This window comes from Culex quinquefasciatus, chromosome 1 (assembly GCF_015732765.1).
Source record: "Culex quinquefasciatus strain JHB chromosome 1, VPISU_Cqui_1.0_pri_paternal, whole genome shotgun sequence".
NCBI classification, from domain to species: domain Eukaryota; kingdom Metazoa; phylum Arthropoda; class Insecta; order Diptera; family Culicidae; genus Culex; species Culex quinquefasciatus.
In genome coordinates this window covers 120,484,228-120,507,827 of record NC_051861.1, presented here as the reverse complement: position 1 = coordinate 120,507,827, position 23,600 = coordinate 120,484,228, and the positions used below count along the sequence as shown (strand labels likewise).

The 23,600-nt window shown below is 34.3% G+C and overlaps 1 protein-coding gene across 2 annotated transcripts in view; it reads right to left on the bottom strand.

Annotated features, from left to right (window-relative positions):
* LOC6051448 (alanine aminotransferase 1) overlaps positions 1-22,135 on the bottom strand; it is a 32,223-nt gene extending 10,088 nt beyond the window's left edge. Inside the window, exons 1-3 of one of the 2 annotated variants that reach the window (XM_001867852.2) lie at positions 22,012-22,135; positions 13,347-13,919; positions 13,176-13,265 (exon numbers count right to left, since the gene is read on the bottom strand). In XM_001867852.2, coding sequence (XP_001867887.1) covers positions 13,176-13,265; positions 13,347-13,670 — 414 coding nt within the window. In that variant the 5' untranslated portion in view covers positions 13,671-13,919; positions 22,012-22,135. Of the gene's footprint in view, positions 1-13,175; positions 13,266-13,346; positions 13,920-21,972 lie in introns of both variants that reach the window. The other variant, XM_038258473.1, reaches the window with a different exon arrangement.
* Between the last annotated feature and the right edge of the window lie 1,465 nt (positions 22,136-23,600).

The window sequence follows — 23,600 nt, the reverse complement described above, 5'->3', positions numbered from 1 at the left end:
TCAGTAGTATGTGTTCTATTTTGTCTAGTATTTGACATTCTTTGCTGGAAAATTGTGTATGTTTTCAAGTTTCGATCGGTTAGAAGAGGTTTTTAATTTTTACGCGTGACGAAGAACTGCAGCGAGGGTGTCAACATTGCCGCAAATTCCCTGGCTGATTTTGGACTCCTGCAGCTCCAGCAAATAAACATCGCAAGTTCTAGCGAAGCTGATCCAACAAACAGAGAAGATTTTCACTAAACCAGTAGGTTTTTAAAAGGAATCAAACATTAAACTCAGCTTCTGCATGGATACAACCGCATCGACTCCATAAACAACTTCCATTCATAATTAAAAAAAATGACGATCTTGCCTTCAAATTACATAAGAATTCTCAACTTCAACTTCAGGTCCTCAAAAGCCACACATTTTTCATTCTTGCTAAAAAAAAAAACTTTTTATGATCGATAACAATACTCTCTACATTTGGCGAACAGTAAATTGGTTCCACTTTGACAGTTCAAATTGAGACCGTTTTGCGAACCACTATTCAGCTCCCACATTCTAAGCAAAACTGATTTATATGCTCCCTTCGAAAATCGGCAAACTCGAGGTCTCACTTAAATTTTACAGATTTGAGGCCACCCATAACCCACGTACTTCAGACAATGGCCCACGCTCTAATAACATAGACCATTGTATAGACCGTTTTCCTCGAAAAGGGGGAAGGTATTAGATTTCCAAAGTGTTTTAACGTTTATGGATTGTCCCTTTTGTTTTTCACACTTCATGCATCGTTTTTCATAGAATTGTTGCTTTTTTTAAAGTTTGATATATTTCTTCTTAATATGTGTTTAAAAATATCATCAACGTTTTTGTTTACTTTTTGAAAAGTAATCCGTTTTTCCCTTTTTTATATTATTTTATGAAAGTAAGCAGTTCACCATCATTTTGACAAAAAAAATCCAGATTTATTTTTTTGTATTTTTTGATTTGTATAAAATTTTGAATAATAAATTTCTTCATACAAGTCTTCATACGAATGTGCTATGAAAACTTAAAAATTCTGTAGGTACCTCGAGAAGGAATTATCTGATCAAAGTTGTAGGTTATGAAAAAATAGTACTGCTGTAAAAACATACCCTATTTTCAAATAACTTTTATCGCAAAAACTCGATTTTGACAAACTTTACTCTCTTCGATTTTTTTGAGCAGTACAAAAAGTTTTAGTAGACAAAAAGTGCCAACTATTTAACTATAGGGACTTACGGACGTTTTGCTTTTGGCCAAATTATATTTTTTAAAGTAGTGTTTTTGGAGAGTATCGAACATGCACACACCCAGAACTGGGCATCGGCATACGAGAGAATAAAGAGCACGATTCGGTAGTAAAATTGTACTGTGTGCGGACTGAGAGGATAAATCCCGAAATAACCGAGAGTACTTTACTCAGGGGTCATCTTCAAAAAAAGTTCATCTATAAACAAAAAAAAAGTACCGGTACCGAGACTCGAACCCAAGACCTTCGGAATATTGAACCGTGCCTTTGCCGTATGGACCACCAAGGTTCGGTGACTAAGTGGCGGTTATGTGTCCATATAAGCCACTCAATAGGATGAACTGTTCCAATGAACGAATGAACACGCGAGAGGACTATACTCTCGCAAAATAGCACTTTTCTCACGTTTCTTTTCGTGAGGACTATCCTCTCGTTCTTTTACTTTGGGTGCACCAAAAATGTTTTATGATTTGAAATTGAATTCTAAATCCACAAGCGTGTACAGGGTGGGGCAAGATGGGGTAACTGCCCCACCATCCTTAGAAATTTGTGTTAAATATGGTCTGGGGTGTCCATAAATGACGTTTTTTTTTCAAAACATCCAAATTATTACCCCACCTTACTCGAAGTGAACGCTACTGTCTGAATCTGTTGCATTTTTGTAAAATATTGATAAAGTGCACCTTTTTTGAGTTATAGCTATTTTTAGGTTAAATTATTCATTTTTTTATTAATTTTTTATTTTTGAAAAAAATATATTTGAAAAGCTGAGAAAATTCTCTACAATTTTTTTAACATTATTGATCCGGCCTTTGGTTGCTGAGACTTCGCCGATGTGGATACCTCGTTTTTCTCGAGTTTTTTTTTTTTGAAATACCCAATTATTGGCTTTCAATTTTCAATTGATGAATTCTTGAAAACTATTAGTCAGATTTTCAATGTTAAAAGTGAAACTTTTAAATGTGGCAGGAAGTTGCTCTGATTTATTTTTTTTATTTTTGCTCTGATGCTTGTTGTTCTGAAAAAAATATTATTTTGTACTAGCCTTAAATGGTTGGTTAAAAATGTAAAATTTAGTTTATGCACAATCCCTTATGTAAAAAGGTGAACGTTCAAAAGCAATGAAAAAAAAAACCCTTGTAAAACTCGTACTCTGTGGTCACGCCAATTTAGCTTGCATGTTTATCACCGCCCATCAAAACGGCCGGCGGCATCTGATATGATCCGGTCCAGTTCAGTACAGTTAAGAGAGGCAGAGTGACGTTTGCGAATTACCCCCACAGACAGACGCTGGAGGTGCCCTCTGGGTAACCTTTCCACAGTTAAACACATATTCGTGATGGCCAGCCAGTCATGCACTTATCAGTTTTTGCCACACTCCACCAACAGTCTACTTCTCTCTCTATACTGAAAACGGACCACGTACTAATCTTCATTGTCTCGTGATGGTGGCGATTTTGTTTGTTTGTTGCCAGCCAGATTGGCACAAAAACGAGCGATTTATGAGAAAAAATTCCGTTGAGAAATTAGATAACATGTAGAAATCGTTGGATTTCACACTATGGTGTTACGAACTAGTGTTTTCAACCATGACCTATCCTTAAGCTGATTGGCTCTTCTTGATAAGAACTTTATTTCTAGTTTTTAATAGTTGAAGTTCTCCTTGATAGCCTGTTGTATCAACCAAAATTCAAATAAAAAAAAATAAAACATAGTAATAGTGACATCAAAGTAATTTCATAAAATTTAAAAATAAAATTCTGCAAAGTACAATTATTTTTCTCTCGCCGCATTCTGCAATTTGCATTTATTATCATGTGACACCTCGCTTCAACACTCTTGTCACTCTTGTCAGCGAGAATCGAACAAACGCGAAGCGCGCCGTTTTGTTGACATTGTACCGACTGACACTGACGTCATCTCTCACATGTTTATGGTTCTCGCTCGTTTGTTACAATAAACAGCATGTTTTTTTCCACTGTTGTCGTCACTTGGTCGAATATTCTTGCCTCTGTGCGGAAATTTGATCATATGATCGCTAGAGAGAAAGCGTGTTTGGTTATGTAAAAATCGTAACTTGCAATTTTGCAACAATTTCTTGCCCAGACTTGATTGTGGCATCAATTCACACAATTTACCCGAGTGTCGTGCCACTTTTATTGGAACTGTCCTAGGGCACGCAAACAAACATGCCGTCACTCAAAGACTCCTAGAATCGATTTCCCCAGTTTTGCTATAGTTTGCTGACGAGCCTCCCCGCTTTTTCAACAAAGTGAGTCAACAAAACTATTTGCCTGATTCGTGGTGGTGGTTCTGTGCCGGGTTTAAAAATAGCACGTCGTGATAGTGGAGGAGACATCGTTAAGTTGGTCAATAGGGAAGTTGACCTTAATGAAATTCGTCCAGCTCGAAGTGATTGCCGGACGAGACGTGCGAACATTTGCTGGAATTGGGACAATTTGGATAATTGTTTTTAACAAATTGTTTAAAAAAAACAACGAATGATACTGAGCAATTTATTCTCTGAGACTTCGAATAATGATTATTCTTTGTGTTTGTTATTTCGTTTAAACTGTGTGAAAATTTTCTAAATTATCAATATGGTTCATAACTATACATTTTTGAATGCCGTCCATACAAAAAAAAAATATTAAAAAATACATTCAATACTCGTCATCTTGTGAACGGCTTTTCTGATCGATTTGATGTCTTCGAACAATGTTATGCAAGAATTTGGAAAAAAGAAATTTAAAAATACTCATTTTTGATTTTTCCTACAAAAAAAATTAACGTATGCATATATAAGGTCGTTGTAAATATTGTTCAAAGCTCAAAACAATTTTTTTTTTGAAATTTCAAAACGGAGATTACAAAATTAGATATTAAAACAAGATAACAAGATATTAACAAGATTTTAGGACACAACAAGATGCATTTTACAAACCTTTTTTCATGGAAATGACCTGTAAGTTCGATTTTCTTGCAATTTTTGATTTTTTGTTTTCACGAAATTTTGTCGAAATTTGGAAGTGTTGCCTGTTTTGAAACCATTAAATCCAAGAAAACCTTATTTTTATATTTATGTTTAGTAAGTTGCACCTCAAAAAATAGTTTTTCCGGATGAAAAGTGAATATTAAACATGTAGAAGCAATGAACAAGCTTGGCCACCTCTGCAAAATACAGTATTTGTTTGGTAACTGGGCTGAAAAAGTAGCCCAGTAAAAGAATGCTGCTCGCGAGGGGAACGTCAGTACGTTAAATTTCTTAACATAAAAAAAATAAAAGTAACTTAAAAATAATCCAGTACATACTCTTCTAAAATCCTTTGATAATGACATGAAATTTCATGAAAACTTGAAAATAATATTTTATTTGTTGAAATTTATTTTTGCATTGACTGACCCATCGATCATTTTGCTTTGTTGTTGTTTTTTGACGTTTGTGATAATAAGTGTCAAGCTTCAAAATAGTATCGTAAAGTATTAAAATTTTGGCAAAAGTTTGCTTAAAGTTTATGTTAAAATTTTTAATTTACATTGAAAACTCGTAAAACCGATTGTGAAATATTGTTAAATTGTGACAGTAGCATAACTGTACTAAAGTTTGAAACATTTTGTGATACATTCTGCCCATTTTTTTGTTTTAAAAATTAGGGTTGATTTTTTATATTTTTTTACCTCTAGACTTCGAACAGAGCTCAGGGCAAAAACTTTAGATAGCTTACTAGCCTTATCACATTTGCTATCTCAAAAAATACTTTAGAGCAATTCCAGCTCACATCAGGAATTTTTCTGGTACTTTTGTACCCGACCCTCTCCGATTTCAATGAAACTTTGCAGACATGTTATCCTGGGCCTATATAAGCCATTTTTGTGTATATGAAGCCAAAAGTACTCGAAAATAGCATTTGAGAAGGGCGTAAGTTATTTAAATATTTTTGTATTTTGCAATTTAAAAATAACTGTCTCTCGAACTTATAGGAAATTGGACGAGCTTTCCGGTAAAAATATTTACGAGACTGAAAAACCAAGTCTGTCATATAGAAATTGTCAAAAATCACCAAAAATCCCGTTTTTTCAACATTTTTATTTTTAAAACTGCTGTATCTTCCCAAGGATTGGACATAGGACAATGGTCAATATGGTGACTTTTATGTAAAATTGTCTGGAAAATCGATCCCCACTACTGGTTTTTAAAAATTTGGACGTTTAGACCACTTTGCAAAAAAACAGTTTTAGTAAATGATTTTTGTATTTTTTTAGGAGAGACATACCATCCTGCATTTTTCGTCAGTCTTTTGGTAACATTTCAGGTTATTTCTTAAAAAATTTTGAACGAAAAAAATCGTGACATCACCTTTAAATTTAAGTTTAAGACTTAAAAATCAAAAAATCTCATAGATGTGGCGTGTATTTTTGTTTCAGTGTATTTTTTTCAGAAAGCCCGACCAATTTCCTACAAGTTTGTCTTTGACCACTTTTTGATACGATGCAACGGCTTCGAGATACAGTTATTTTTAAATTGCAAAATACAAAAATATTTAAATAACTTACGCCCTTCTCAAATGCTATTTTCGAGTACTTTTGGCTTCATATACACAAAAATGGCTTATATAGGCCCAGGATAACATGTCTGCAAAGTTTCATTGAAATCGGAGAGGGTCGGGTACAAAAGTACCAGAAAAATTCCTGATTTGAGCTGGAATTGCTTTTTAGTAACCTAAAATCTAGAGTTTAGCATGTTTATGAGATCTATTAAAAAAAAACTCTAAAAATCTTCTTTAAAATCCCCTAGAAAAAAAATGTGTAACTCCTCCTCCTTCTGGAAACTAAAACACCGGCATTTTTTATGATTTTTCATTTCAATAAAAACATTTCCTTAAAATTTAAATTTAAACTGCAGTTATTTTGGTCTTTACCAAAAGTATTCAATAACGATGCACAAAAATAATTCCATAATTCCATCAAAATTTTCATTTTGCAAACGTGATGACGCAGTCCAAACTCGAGTTCACCATACCAAAAAAAAAACACGTTAAGGGAAACATCACACCATGTGACCGGCACAAACTACGCATTTCGTTGAAAATGTGTAATGTGTACACAAAGCCCTCGGCCCTCGCCCGAGAACGCAAAACTTTCTGCGCAGATTCTCCCTTTTTACGAGATTTCCAAAACATCGTACATTCGTGGTCTTGCGAGAGCACGCGTTTATTATGTTTCCTGGCACCGAAATTCCCTCCACATTTTTGCACTCCATGAATTGTTGCATGAAAAGTTCCATTTTGGGTAGATCGTTTGTTTTTATTCGTCTCACGAGGGTTTTTTATAAGGTATGATTTTTGAGATTTTTTTTTCTTTGCTGAGATGTTTTAAGTAATTGTTACCCCCTTTTAAAATGTTACCCCCCGAATCACATTCGAACAATACGGAAAATTCCCATTATCCACGCTGCACTGTGCGCTAAAAATAAATCCAATGGGTCCATTATTTTCCCCCCGTCGTTGTGCAGACTCTGGGCTCCTCACATCACCGGTCATTTCGTCCCAATAGTCGCCAGAATCGAGCGCGCAAGGGAATTCCGTGCGACATTGAAATAAAATATTGCCGCCAAGCAACTGCCGCCGGCGTGTGGACTTCTTCGTCATAACACAACTTCTTGTTTGCCGTACAATTTCTGTGTATATTTTGTGTGTTGTTTACCAACTAGATTGGTTTGGGACGGTTTGTCGTTGGTTACCAGTGATAATAGCTTTGTGGGAAGCAGTGTTACCATCTTTTTTGAAATATTTCTTTAATTTAAGAGCGAGTCCACGAGCAAAGCATACCCATCTCGCATCGACCTCACCAATCTGCCTGAAATTTTCAGGGGTTGTTTGTACATATAAAACTAGCATCTGGCCAAAATATGAGCTATCTAGGTCAACAAGTGGGCAAATCGGGACACAAAGTTTGAAGGTTCAAAAACGTCAAAAATCGTAAAAGCTGTAACTTGGGCAAAATTCAATTTAATTTAAAAATTAAAATGCATCTGAAAGGGTTTAAAATGCAACAAAATGCAGGGTAGACACCCCGATTGGTTAAATCTAAAGGGAGTTATTGGCATTTTAGTGAAAAAATAGCACAATTTTCAAACTCAAATAAAAAGTGTTCCATCCAGATATCAACTCGGTTCGACCTGCAGCTTGTAGGGGACATCTGGGACTACCATCTGAGACTGAGAACGCTTTGGGTAAGGCAGTTTAACATATTAAATAGACACTTTTACTTTTAGTAAATTTTTGGTTGTAAATTTTGCTCGGGGACCCTTAGATCCCATTTTCTGATGATAATTTTATCATATTCGTGTTCCTGAGACAATTTCACAATAGAAACATGCATAAAAATGTTTGTTTTCATCCATTTTAACCCTTTAAAAAATGAAAGTTAAAAAAAATCTTCGATTCACATTTATTGAAATTCAAGTTCGTTTCCAAGGATACTAGATGACACCAGAAAAAAGCAGCATCTCATTTTTTTAACTTTCATTTTTTAAAGGGTTAAAATGGATGAAAATAAACATTTTTATGCATGTTTCTATTGTGAAATTGTCTCAGAAACACGAATATGATAAAATTATCATCAGAAAATAGGATCTAAGGGGTCCCCCGAGCAAAAATTTACATCCAAAAATTCACTAAAAGTAAAAGTATCTATTTAATATGTTAAACTGCCTTACCCAAAGCGTTCTCAGTTTCAGATGGTAGTCCCAGATGTCCCCTACAAGCTGCAGGTCGAACTGAGTTGATATCTGGATGGAACACTTTTTATTTGAGTTTGAAAATTGTGCTATTTTTTCACTAAAATGTCAATAACTCCCTTAGATTTAACCAATCGGGGTGCTCTATCCTGCATTTTGTTGCATTTTTAAGCCCTTTCAGATGCATTTTGAATTTTTAAATTAAATTGAATTTTGCCCAAGTTACAGCCTTTTACGATTTTGACGTTTTTGAACCTTCAAACTTTGTGTCCTGATTTGCCCCACTTCCCGTTGACCTAGAGTGCTCATATTTTGGCCAGATGCTAGTTTTATATGTACAAACAACCCCTGAAAATTTCAGGCAGATTGGTGAGGTCCAAACGACGTCCCATACAAAGGGGTATGCCCTGTTCGTGGACTCGCTCTTAAAAGTTAACAATTAATTTGGCAACACTGCCCAAACAGGTACGAAAACAACAGAAGGGAGAGGTTTTCGCTAAACTTTGCTCATTTAAATAAATCAACAAACGCGAAAACTTGAAATTCAAGTTTGTGTTGCCAGCCGGCCGGCTGGCGGGCGGTCGAGTAAATTGGCGTGTTGTCGTCAAGTATCCTCAAGTTGATTTAGGCTGTATAAATTCGACACTTTTTCTTCGATTCGCAAAAAAAAACGAGCGGTTCTTTTGATAAAGCATTGCTAAACTGAACAACATTCGGGAGTGCACAGCTCTGCTACAAGTGATAATTATAATTATCATTGCTTTGCCATTATCATTTCCAAGTAAATACGGCTCGAGGCGGACGGCATCTCTACGGGGGACCGGACCACCACTTATCACTCTTCTAGCGTAGAACCAAGCCGATAGGTGTAGCGAGAGCGATTGCTTGCGTGTTTATGTGGAGCGATTTGAATTTTGGTTCCATTCGAGCCAGGGTTGTTGATTGAACAATAAATGTTTGTTTTTAAAATGTTTGAAATCTTGAAACGATATTTTTTTTTCTAACTTTATAAAATCCTAGCCATCAGTTCATCAGGCAATTACATTCAGCATCCTTCTTTACTAAACGGCCAGCCCAACTTTGTAAAGTTAATTGCAAAGATGATTCGTTGAATATTGTCCTAAAGCCCTTTGTAAATTTGTATTTACAACATTAAAAAACACGATTGCAAAAATGCAAAAAAAATTGACAAGAAAACATTTTTTCGATGGATCAACTATGGTCCCCTTGGAACGAGCTGTCAAGAAGGATCTTTCCGTGTCAAGAAGGACCGCGAGGTTATTTTTGTTTTAATTGATTTAAAAATCCATTTTATTTCCTTGGTGGTCGTACAACGGGTCATTTTACTCAGAAAAATAAGCTTTATCGTTGTGAAAAAAAAAATCTGTAATTATAGTCAAATTACAAAAATGGAAGCTTCGAAACACAGTCCGACAAGATTTTGTATCTAAGACGATTTGAGTATTTCTAGAGCTTTTTTTAAAGGATTTAAAATCTTTTTTAAAACGCTAGCTTTAAATTTTTGCATTCATTTGGAGCAAAGTCAATCTGGTATTTGGTGTTGGTGGAAATTTATGTTTTTCAGTTAAATTGTGTCAATAATGTTTAATCAATTATGTTTTTATTGCACGTCGATTTTAAACTTAGAAAAAATACAATCTCTCGATTTATCTATTTTAATAAGTACAATTTTATTTAGATTTGTCGTTCCTCGGACGAAGTCGAGGAGGGGTAGAACGGTGTTGGAAGGGCAAACAATTTAAATTGCAGGTCTATTTTTATTTGTTTAAATTACAAAGTATTACACGAAAACAATAATGAAATGGAAATATGTTTTCCTTAATTTTTTGTTGCCCCTCCATTTTTCAAGGGAAATTTTGAAGGTTGGGAAATAAAAACTTGGAATGCAAAATTTAAGCTAATCTGTTTTGAGTTCTTCATATATGAAGTAGAAACATCTACTTAAAGTAACATATTTATCAAACAGATCGACATAAATTAAATGAAAAATTTATAAATTCAGTCCCAGTATGAAAAAAAACTACATGCAAACTGATAGCTAAAAATTTAATCTATTTTTTTCACTACGCAATATTTTATACACTGACCGAACCAAACATTTTTTGTAAATAATTATGAGGAGGTTGGTTTATAAAACTTTTATTCAGTTTTCTAAATCTTAATGACATTATTGACTGTTTGAATTGTTGCGAACTTTACTGCCGTTCTACGCATAATTGTCCCATGTCATTTTTTACGATTCTGACTTTTTATCATTTTTAAGTTTAGTTTTACGTATACTTTCAGAAAAAAACACATAAAATCTAGTACTTTGTTCAGAAAATCATTGAAAACAACACTAAGTCTGTTTGTCCCATCGTTGAACTTCTACGCATAATTGTCCCACCTAGTATTTTCTATCACGTAATTATAAATCACCTAAACTCCCAAGCTTTTTCTCGAGCTTGAGATTTTAGGTGTTAAAGAAGTAAAATTTCATTTTTGCAATTCCGTCGTGAAACTACTTACTTTTCCTGTCATTCATGAACGACGAAATAGCCTACTTTTCTGTACCAAAAATAACAGAATCGAATAGCAACAATTTTCAAAATAAGTGCTGAAAAGTTATACTTTTCAGCACTCAAATGGGTGCTGAAAAGTTGAACTTTTCAGCACTTGTTTCGAAAAGTAATACTTTTCAAAAAAATTTTGTTTTAAACAATTTATTGACAAAATACATGAAAATTTGGCATAAAATTTCACTCAGTGTGTGTTTTTTTGGAATTGCAAAAAATGTTGTATGGAACTCGTTGCAAAACATGATTTTTTCAGCATTCTTCGTATTTATCCAACTCGGTGAACCTCGTTGGATAAATGTACGACTCATGCTGAAAAAATCCTCTTTTTGCGACTTGTTGCATAAACTACTATTAAAATATTGAAAAAAAAACCTCAAAATAAGTCAAGAAATTAAAGAGCAAAAATATATATTTTTTTTTCATAAATTTCATTAGTTTTAAGAAATTTAAACAACTATTAGAAAACTTTTCATTATTTATGGTGCCACATTTTTTTCTGTGTGTGAAGGTATAATATAATTTGAAAATATTTTGCAGAATTTTTGAATAAAGGTGCACAACAACGCAAACAGTTTTGTTGTAAAGATGATTGGATCTGAATTAAGTTTTAATATATTTGATCATGCCGCATTATTTTTTGTGATGAGTAAATTGAACTCTTAAAAAACATGCAAAGATCAATTAAATTTGATTTTTTTTCTAGTTGATGATATTTTGGTAATTATTTGCAATCGACAAAAAACAATTACAGTACAATTTTGAACAGAACAAAATATAAATAATTGAAATATTATTTTTTTGAAGATATCTTGTTTTTCTTTCTTAAAATCATGATATATTAATCTTATTTGCAATACCAGTTTATATATTTGAATCTGATATAAATAATTTATGAAAAAAGTTGACTTTTTCAAACATTAGTTCCTGCCCGCCACTGCATTCATTTTCAATAGAAAGTTCTTTTTTGTTAAGTGTTTTCGAGATATAGTTAATTTCACAGAAAATTGTCGACTGTTTTACTTTTCAAATTGTGCCTTTTATTTTTTGAAGGTTTAGATTAGCTAGTATTTTATAATTTCAACAAAATATTTTTAAATTGAATGTTTAACAGAATTTTTGCCGATTTTCAATTAGCTTTTTCACAAAAAAAAACAATTTCCCTAAATACTTTTTTTTTTTAATTTTTGAATGTTTTTAGGGCATTTTTACCGCAGAAACAAAAACTGCAATTTTTGAAAAAAAAAATGGAAAAAATTAAATTTTAGTTGAAAAAATAACTAAGTTTTTATTGTGAAATTTTATTTGAAATCATAAAGTACTGTACAAAGTGTTTTGATAAAGTGCACCGTTTTCAAAATACAGCCAATCATTAATTTTAACTGAAAAAATCCCTTTTTTCGATTTTTAAAATGGTGTCCATGATTCCTGAAAATATGTTTTCGAAAAGTTAAGAAAATTTTCAATAAAACTGCCAAATATGCTGAAATACAGTGAATAAAAAAAACTAGAAAATTTAAGTTCTAATTATCACTGTTAAAAAATGAAACATTTGTAAAATTTTATAAACTTTTTTAAAAAATGTTTTTTTTTTGAAAATTTTGAAATAAGGACTAACATTTTAATGGGCGTAATAATAATGATTAAAAAAATTCAGTCCATGAAATTCCTTAACTTTTGACCTAACAGAGTATGGGTGTTGGAGGTTGTTGCAATAAGATATTGGGGTTTTAAAAATATACATTTTTACAGCAATTTTGAAAAGCTATGAGAAAAAGTCATCCCGATTTCGGATGTTTACGGCACATTTTGAAGTGCTTCAAAAGACCTTTCGAATGTAACTAAAAGAGGTTTTACGAAAATGCAAGCAATTTTAAGATTTTTAATGTATTTTGGACCTCAAATTTCAATAGCAAAACCAACAAATTCTGCCTGCTAATTTTATCACAAATTTTGAATTTTTGGATAACAGTTTTGAAATTTGAAAAAAGTATTTTCATAAACAAATACATACATAATTCTTAAATATGTACATATTTTGATTGTTTTTTATAATAAGCATTTTGTGATAATCTGAAAAGTTGTAAAATTGGTCTAAAAACTTTATATAAAATTAGTACCTTACAAAAAAAGCGACTACCATGCGCCTCCTTCAAAACACCTTTTTATTTGATGGAGGCACATTGTTGGCTGTTTTTTCTTAAATTAAAATTTAAATGGGGACGCATGGTACCGAGCTCAACAAAAATCACATGATTCAAATTCACTTTAAATCACTCTTCAACAACCCTGCCCCTGTTGGTGTCTTGCATCCACTTGAAACCGCAACAGACCCGATGAGGAGAGGTGGCTCGCGTGTGTTACGGGGCGTGCAGGCACAGGCGCGATAGCAGCCAGCCCGTAAACCTTCCTCTCTCCCTCAGATCTTACATAATAATCCTCGCAAAAAAAAAATCGACCCGACCAGCGGCAAAAGCTGAGTGGGTGGTGGCGCGTTGCGGGTCGCGTTCGTTTACACACAAAACCGTAGAGCTCTAGGACTCGACGACAACAAACGCGGTTCAATTTCACAACACTGCTTTCGAGTTTTGAGTACACTGACCTGCCGGAGGAATGTGATCGGTTGCTGGCCCATGGCGTGGCAGTCCCCGATGTTGGCGCGGATCACTTCCGTGAAGGGTTTCTTGGCGCCCTGGAAGTTACAAGTTTAGAGAAGAATCAAAAATTAGTGAAAAACTGCATCGTCATGGAGCGAGGACCGTTTATCGATTACCTGCTCCAGTTCCTTCTCGATGACGCCGGCCCGGATGACGAGCGGTCCGCGGACCGCGTACTCCATCAGCTTGATCGCCGGGTTGATGTTGTCCACCGTGACGCAGCGGGTCGACATGCTGCGGCTGTTGCTGGTACCGTTCGCGGAAAACACTAGCGGATCGGCGGACAGGAGGACACTGCTGGAGGTGGCGCTGGCGTTGCACTGTTGGCCAACACTGGACGATAACAGCAGCGTCGATATCCGGCCCACGTTTCTTCTTCCGGTTGCCGCGACGAGACTCGCACCCTTCGGGCAGACGTTCAGAACCTGACTGAGCGACATCGTGGACGGTTCCTGCGTTCGTCGAGGGTTGCTACGTTCTCTCTCTCTCTCTTTCAAGCAAATTTTTCCTCTCCTAAAGTCCGGGTGACCAGCGTGGTTTGAGCAGGTCTTGGTGTGCTGGGGGTTTCGATTTGACACACCACGACGACGGCGACGACCCGCGCGGTCGGTTTGTGCGCGATTTCGCGGTTGCTTGGATGTGTGAAGAGGTTGAGAAGAGAGAATTGAGCTCTCTCTGGGAGGAATTTGCTGGAGGGAAGAGAAGTTTAGAGAAATGTAAAAGGGTCGTTTTTGTCTTTTTGGCGAATAGGGGAACTATACCCTTTCTCAGCCTATTTCTATTATCGGCCTATCAGCACTTTGACCATGAATTACAGCTTTTATAAAGTATTTTTGACTGTTTCAAAGTAACAAATAGCTCAAATAAAAGTGAGCAAGCAACTCTCCATTGTTGATGTATCAAAAAATGTTGATTTAATAGCCGAAAACTGCAAAAGTGATTAGAATTGGTCGAACGGCTTAGAGTGATTAAAATGGGTATATTTCCCCTAATTCGGTAAGGTCAGGGAATGAGGGTTGGGGAAAAGTGTTCTTCTAATTTTTCTTTGTGACACTTTTTACGCATGCGATTTCATGGAATTGAATGAATGCGTGAGTGTAAACAGGCTCAATATGAAAAATAAAGAGAAAGGAAACAAAACTTCGTGGCTGTATTTAAGGGTGCGACGCCATAGTACAACGTAGTAAGCGGGGAAAGTATGAATGGAATCGCGAAAGGCGTTGATTTGATTGGTGCGACTACTGAGTTTGCAGAGATAAAGAGAATAGAGAAGAATTTTAGTGTGGCGTGATGGTCGGAAGAGAGTTAACTTGTGTGTTAACCCTTTGGATGCCGTTTTTTTAAGCTTTAGATAAATTTCGCCCACAATTTTAATAGATTTCTATATTCTTCGGAGGCTATCTCGAACAAATCCTTCGAATAAATCAAGGAATAACACTAAAGCTAGTGATTTTTCGCAATTTCGTGGAAGTTATGTTAGCCGTAAAATTTGCTCTTGGCTGTGAAATTTGGTAAATACTGTTAAATTCCGCAAAATTATTATTCTGTAGAAATAATCTATTGTCAACTATGATTTATTTTTATTGAAACACTCCACAAGATTTTTCAAAGGATATTTTCGAAGCAGGGGTTGACAAATGCTTTGCAAATTTAAAGCTCATTTTGAAAATGTTTTAGAAAAAATAAAGTTATTCATGCAAATTGCCTTAAAATACAATGTTTTGAACTTTGAATTGAAATTTCTTTTCGATATGTTTTATTAACAGTACTGGAATGATCAATACCAAATTTAGAAATACTAATAATAAGAAAAAAATATTTTTGTTGAAAACCAAGATATCACACAAATCCATTTCACTCATTTTATTGATTGTAATTTTGGTATATGAGCAATTCCAGCTCAAATCAGGATTTTTCTGGTACTTTTGTACCCGACCCCCACCGATTTCAATTAAACTTTTTAGACATATTATCCTAGGCCTTTATAAGCCATTTTTGTGTATATGGAGCCGATTGTACTCGAAAATAACATTTGAGAAGGGTGTAAGTTATTTTAATATTTTTGTATTTTGCAATTAAAAAATAATTTGTATTTTGAAGCCGTTGCATCGTATCAAAAAGTGGTCAATGACAAACTTGTAGAAAATTGGACGAGCTTTCTGAAAAAAATACACTGGAAGAAAAATACACGCCACTTTTATGACATTTTTTGATTTTTCAGTTTAAAGGTCAAATTTGAAGGTGATGTCACGATTTTTTTTCGTTCAGAATTTTTGAGGGAAAAGCCTAAGAAGTCACAAAAAGACTCACGAAAAATGCAGGATGCTATGTCTCTCCTAAAAAAATACAAAAATCATTTACTAAAACTGTTTTTTTAAGTGGTCCAAACGTCAAAATTTTTAAAAACTAGTAGTGGGAATCGATTTCCTAGACAATTTTACATAAAAGTCTCAGTATTGACCATTGTCCTATGTCCAATCCTTGGGAAGATACAGCGGTTTTAAAAATAAAAATGTCGAAAAGTAGGTTTTTTGGGAATTTTTGGCAATTTCTATATGACAGACTTAATTTTTCAGTCTCGTAAATATTTTTACTGGGAAGCTCCTGATTCTTAGTGCATAATGTATGACTCAGGCAGACTGAAATTTATTGAAATTTGAGAAAAGATCATTGAAAAATGCTTTACTACAATTTATCATTAAGGTTGCTTTTCATTACGTCATTTTTAAAGTGGTTAAAGTGGTCACCCCCTTAAAACTATTTTTTTTTTCGGATAATCACACTTCGGATAATTGAATCACAAAAAATGTTTATTTCGCTGTCTTATTTTTGATTGTATTTTGAGCGATTTGATTTGATTTTGAAAACTATTTCGAATATTTAAAAGTTATATAATGCCCGAAATAACGCTGATGAAATATGAGCAATTCTCTACCAAAACCGGAAATGGATTTTATTTGTATTTTTTTATTTGGCTCAAACTTTGTGGGGGTCTTCCCTATGACCAAATATGCTATTTTGTGTCATTGGTTCACCCATACAAGTCTTCATACAATTTTGGCAGCTGTCCATACAAAAATGGTATGTAAATATTCAAACAACTGTAACTTTTGAGTAAATTTTCTGATCAATTTGGTGTCTTCGGCAAAGTTGTAGGTATTGTTGAGGACTTTTGAGAAAAAAATAGGTACACGGAAAAAAATTGCATATTTTTTTCTAAACTTTTTTAGCACTAAAACTCTATTCCCCAAAATACGTAAAAAACGAAACTATTGGCACTACGCCCCCCGGGGCATGGCCTTCCTCTAACGTGGGATTTCTGCTCCAGCGCCTCTGACGAGACAGGAGAAACCGGGACCGACGTTTTACTTCACCATCCGATAGAAGCTCAGTGGATAAGACGGGAATCGAACCCGCGTCTCATAGCATCATCGGGATCGGCAGCCGAAGCCGCTACCCCTGCGCCACGAGACCCAAAATACGTATTTTTTTGATTTTCGAGATTTTTTGATGTTTTAGGGGACAAAAATCCGCAACTTTTGAGCCATAGAGAAACATGGTCAAAAAATCTGCCGCCGAGTTATGAATTTTTAAAAAAAATAGTGATTTTTGGAAAAAATCGAAGTTTCATGCAAAAACAAGTTTGACATTATTTTTTAATGCAAAATTGAATTTGCAATCGAAAAGTTCTTTACAGATTTTTTGATAAAGGGCTCCGTTTTCAAGATATAGCCACCGAAAGTTTGATTTTAGCGAAATATTTGCAGTTTTTCAATTTTTAGAAACAGTGACCATGAGTGACCATTTCTAAAAATATTTTTTTTGAAAAGTTCAGAAAATTTGCTATAAAATTGTCTAAGAGACATTGAAGATTGGACCTCGGGTTGCTGAGATAGAGCCGCTTTAAGAAAAAGAAACACGAAAATTGAAGTTTGCAAATGGTGTTGCAGAAGTTGAATTCGATGGTAAAAGTAAGCAAATAAAAAAATACGACAAAATGTGTTTTTTTGGTGTGAATCAATTGATTGAAAGCTTTTTTGAACAAAACTGTTGAAAAAATGTAATTTTTTGTTCTTTAATTTTAAAATGACGAAAATGTTTTAAAATGACTGATTTGGCCCACAAGTTCATGTAAAATTTAAATTTGGCCCGGCACTAAAAAAATTTTGTACCCCTGATTTAAAGGACGTGAGCAATTCTCTACGAAATCGGTCTATTTTTAGAATTTTAATTTTTGTATTTTTTTTATCAGACTGAAACTTTGTTGGTGCCTTCGGTATGCCCATAGAAGCCATTTTGCATTATTAGTTTGTCCATATAATTTTCCATACAAATTTGGCTGGCCATACAAAAATGATGTATGAAAATTCAAAAATCTGTATCTTTTTGGGGCGCGGGTTCGATTCCCGCCTTATCCTCCTGGCCTTCTATCGGATGGGGAAGTAAAACGTCGGTCCATTTGCGTAAAAGAGGTTTTGGGTGACTCACCACACATAAACTTCGGACGGCCAAGAAATAAGCAGAAACTTGCAACAGAGCCCACAAAAGACCCGGGGGTCGTTAAAGTGGATTGCTTTGCTTTTTTTGTATCTTTTGAAGGAATTTTTTGATCGAATTGGTGTCTTGGGCAAAGTTGTAGGTATGGATATGGACTACACTGAAAAAAAATGATGCACGGTAAAAAAAAATTGGTGATTTTTAATTTCACTTTTTGTCACTAAAACTTGATTTGCAAAAAAAAACTATTTTAATTTTTTTTATTTTTTGATATGTTTTAGAGGACATCAAATTCCAACTTTTCAGAAATTTCCAGCTTGCGCAAAAATTCTTTGACCGAGTTATGAATTTTTGAATCCATACTGATTTTTCCAAAAAATCGAAATGTTGGCCGCAAAAATTTGTCTACTTCATTTTTCGATGTAAAATCAAATTTGCAATCAAAAAGTACTTCAGTGAAATTTTGATAAAGTGCACCGTTTTAAAGTTAAATCTATTTCCAGGAGACTTTTTTTTTTTAAATTAGTGCACATTTTCGCCTACTTTAAAAAAATATATTTTTGAAAAGCTAAGAAAATTCTCTATATTTTACTTTTTAGAACTTTGTTGATATGACCCTTATTTGGTGAGATATTGCCATGCAAACGCTTAAAAACAGGAAAATTTATGTTTTCTAAGTCTCACCCAAACAACCCACCATTTTCTAATGTCGATATTTCAGCAACTAATGGTCCGATTTACAATGTTTAAATATGAAACATTCGTGAAATTTTCGAAAAAATATTTTCGAAATTTTTAAAACAAGGCAAACATTTAAAAAGGGCGTAATATTGAATGTTTGGCAAAAGTGACAAAAAGTTTTATAAAAAAAACACATTTTTTTTACCGTGTATCATTTTTTATCAGTGTGGTCCATATACATACCTACAACTTTGCCGAAGACACCAAATCGAAAAAAATCCTTCAAAAGATACAGATTTTAAATTTTCATACATCATTTTTGTATGGACAGCAGCCAAATTTGTATGAAAAATTATATGGATAAACTAATGATGCAAAGTGGCTTCTTTGGGCATACCGTTTCAGTCGGATTAAAAAATACACAAAAAAATCGAATGACCGAAATCTGAGAAAACTGCTCACGTGCTAATAAATTCATAGCATTTTTCAATTTTATAATTCGTAAAACCATCGAGAACCGATTGAACAACGGATTTGCTTACAACTTGCGCTTAGGACTTTTTGACTACTATCCCAACATTTAGAGATTAATAAACTTATATGTTTTCTCCTTTTGTCACAAAAAAAGAATGGCAAAATAACCACACGCAGAAAAATGTTTTGTATAATCAGCCTGTACGAGGTTTGTTTCAACAAAAATTTTGTTGAATGTAATCAACGCCGATTTTGCGTTGAAAGAAACCTTGGTTTTCTCAATTCCACAAAAATCTTTTGTTGTTTTGAAAAGGTTGCTTTGACGTTTAGCGTTGATTCAACAAAAATCTTGATTTTCAAATCAACAAAATGTTTTGTTGATTCAAATATGCTTTATTTTTCTGCATAAACAAAAATTTTATATTTAAAGACGACAATGTAATTATTGAGCATCGAAACAACACAGTTAAAACGAATTTGGCAGTGGTTCCAATTTTTTTTTAGAAAAAAACATCTTTAAAAAAATCAATGTGCACTTGTTGTTTAAGTGCACTCGAATGAGATTTTTACTTTTTCACAATTTCACACAAATTTAAAATTGAAAAGCTTAAGAAACCATCCTTTTGAATCTTTTTTCACCACCATTTATATGGAATTTATATGGAAAAAGAAGTCTAATCAACTGTAAAAAATTGCATTTCTTGATAAAATTCAACAAGCAAGTTTATTTTTCCTGAAAAAAAATAATTTTCGTCATTCCTTAGATATTTTTAAAATTAAAGCTGTTGTAGATATTTCTCAATTCTTTGCCACTTGCCGTTTGACAGAAAAAATAAAAAGTTTTTTTTTGTCTAAACCTACATTTTTGAAAATAAGTGATTACAAACCAACTGTTCTAGAGTAGAAAACAGTTTCCAATAACTTTTTCATTGAAATGTTTAAATTCCGGCTTGTAATTTCAATATATTTATTTTTTTTATTTGTATGTCCCCCTCAATTTCGGCCAGAACCTAGAGACAAAAACTTTGAAAAATATTTGCATCGGCCTAATTATTATCATTCCAGTATTTCATGGAGAATAAATAATATTTTTGATTTGATATTTGATTCCATGATTTCAAATAATTATCATTTTTTGTTCAATAAATGCAAAAAAAACACACACACAAATTACGTCGAAATTCTCGACCAAATTGAATGAAAATGCTTAAATACCATGCACCTCCATAAAACGATTTTTATTTCCGTCATGCGTCTCCAACATGGTATCCAAGCCGATAACATTTAGTTGATTGAAATTTAATCTTAAGAAAACAATTTGAGTCAGTTTAACAAGATTAAGTAACTGATTCTAGCTGATCCATGGACTTTGAACGTTTAGCCATGATTGGAACAGTTTGTTTTTGTTTAATCTAGGAAATCACAACAACGTTCTTCGTTTTGACTGGTGGCACAAGAGTGACTTTCTCACTCAATGCCTGGTGTTGTTTACAAACAGCTTTCCGATTTCGCACTGATACCAATCGATCTTGGATTGTAACATCAAATTATAGGAAAGCAAAAAGCGATTATAGCGCCTTCACGATTTCCGATTGAGTTGCACAAAGTCAGCCGATTAAAGTAGGCCAATGAAAACTTTGGACAAATTTTTAGTATTCAAATATTGAGAGCCTTATTATGGTCCAATCTCCTCTATGATGTACAGTACACACTCAAATCAAGGTCAGTGACCATCACTCAAGATTAAAAATTTATCATTTTGTATTTTCATTTGACAGTTGAATAGAGTCAGTCATCTTTTGAGGTTTTCTCTGTCAACTTCACAAACTTCATAAAAAATGCCCAACCCTACACCTACACCAAAATTCGAGACAGTCGTCGTGATCACAGCGCGAAAAAAACTTCCAAACGATGATCCGCTCAGATGTGTGAGCTGGTGCCGATTTGCTCTGTTGGTCGTAGTCGTGGTTGTGTATTTTTGGCGAACGTCAACTTCTTATTCGGTCGTTAACCGGCTGTTTTTTTTTTAACTTGAAAAGGAACACACAAACTCGCTTTTTTGTTATTTAATTTTAGATCGGTGAAAATTATTTTAATCGTTTTTTATATTTTTTTATGCATTAAATTTGAATTTCAAACTCTATTCTTGTCTAATCTAAGCAACCACTGACGTAACTTTCAAGGGCGCCACCAAGTCTATCCCCTAAATTGAGCGCGATTATTTATTAATAGAATACTGTTTATCCTCGATACTCGGAGCAAAATGCAGCTTGCTACGATGGCCACGATGTAAACACATTGTATATCAACAAAAGAAGGAAAGCCATACAAAGTAAGTAAATAGGTCAAATAGCATGCACTTGAGTGGGGGCATCCACAAACAACGTGATCAGTAGGAAGAAGTTTGCGTGACAGATGTCACTCGCACCATATGTCACGAAAAAAAAAACACAGCAGCGAGCAAGTCGTGCACGCGCTTGAACCAGCCAACAACCATGCGATTGTATTCGTGGACAGAGCTGCACTTGCACCTTAAAGTGGTGCATCCTTTTACTGGGCTTGATTTTTTCGCTAATTTTTCACTCGCAAGTGCATTCTACATTTTAAGCTGATTACATAACCGGTGCGCGAGGCTCGCCTACTCGGTGGAGTTACGCTACTCTATTTCGTGCGTGTGTATGCCTACTATGCTTCACATGTGGAGTACTGGACAGGAAATTTATGAACTTGTTGATAAGGCAGATAAGGATGGTGGTGCTCTTGGTCGTGAACTCATTTTTTTTGCAGGTTCCTTGGACCGATTTTTTCTTCTTTTCTAAACAGTGCAGAGTGCTGACGTGAAAGATTTTTTCGAGTGTGGCATAATCATAACTCTGGCTACTTTGGAAACAGCTGATGATCCAACAATGTCACCTCATCTTTCCAATTTGGAGTAATTTTTGCCAATTTGTCAATTTTGCCATCCATTGCGTTGAATTTCCAATTTTGATCCTCAGCCAATCGCGATATGTCACTGTCGATTGCACTACCAGTTGCAGTCTTTCAGGGGTAAAACCCATGCAAAAAGGGGCTTCCAAAAATATCACTCACAAATCGAAAAATGATAATTTTAAAAAATATCCTCTCTACCTTTCACACTTGACGCGAAACGATGAACCAGAGTAAATCGCGAACCAGCCGAGACTGAGCGCAAAAAAGGCCGTGTGGTGATGATGGTCCACACCAGAGTTGGCTCCTCTCTCTCACAGTCTTGTTGAAGTTTGGGGCGGATTAAGGGGGCAGGATTGGCAATCCCCGTGGGTTGGGGGTTGGGGAGCTCGCGATTGGACCAATACCAAAGCAGTCGTTTTAAGGTGGTATGTGTTGAATGTTTTGGGAAACAGGTTTGTTTACTTTGGTGTTATTTGCATGTGGCAAAAAAGCCGGTTGAAAAGTGGCTTTAAAAATATTTACCTAACAATTTGATCTGCAGAAAGTTGCATAGTCATTGAAATCGAAAATAACTCATTCAATTTGTTCAAAACAAGTGGCATCAAGCCCAACTTTATAAAATAAATTTTACAAAAACATACATTTTTTGAAGGTTACAAAGATGCTTTTCAAAATAACCAACTAAGCATTCAAAACGGTTCAAAACGGACCACTTTAGTTGAATAAATCCAATCCTTTCCACATCTTCAAAAACAACATCTACAAACAAGCAAACGGGGATGAAAGGCATGCGCAGAATCGTCTTCGAAACACCGGTGAAACATTTCCAGCTAGGACACAAACCTCAAATTTAAAAAGGTGTTTAATTTCAGATTAGCGCAGTTCTCTACGGAATCGGTCTTTTTTCTTAAATTTTAATTTTTGAATTTTTTAATCCGGCTGAAACTTTTTTGGTGCCTTCGGTATGCCCAAAGAAGCCATCATTAGTTCGTTCATATCATTTTCCATACAAATTTGGCAGCTGTCCATACAAAAATGATGTATGAAAATTCAAAAATCTGTATCTTTTGAAGGATTTTTTTGATCGATTTGGTGTCTTCGGCAAAGTTTTAGGTATAAATATGGACTACACTGAAAAAAAAATGATACACGGTAAAAAAAAAATTATGTGGTTTTTAATTTCACTTTTTGTCACTAAAACTTGATTTGCTAAAAAACACTATTTTTATTTTTTTTATGATATGTTTTAGAGGACCAAGTTTTCAGAAATTTCCAGCATGGGCAAAAAATCTTTGACCGATTTATGATTTTTTGAAACAATACAGATTTTTTTCAAAAAATCGAAATGTTGGTCGCAAAAAAATTTTAACTTCATTTTTCGATACAAAATCAAATTTGCAATCAAAAAGTACTTTAGTGAAATTTTGATAAAGTGCACCGTTTTAGAGTTATAGCCATTTTCAGGTAGCTTTTTTCAAAATAATCGCAGTTATTCATTTTTTAAAATTAGTGCCCATGATTGCCCACTTTTGAAAAAAATATTTTGAAAAGCTGAGTAAATTCTCTATATTTTGCTTTTTTGAACTTTGTTGATACGACCCTTAGTTGCTGAGATACTGCCATGCAAAGGTTTAAAAACAGGAAAATTGATGTTTTCTAAGTCTCACCCAAAAAACCCAACATTTTCTAACGTCGATACCTCAGCAACTAATGGTCCGATTTTCGATGTTAAAATAAGAAACATTCGTGAAATTTTCCGATCTTTTCGAAAACAATATTTTCAAATT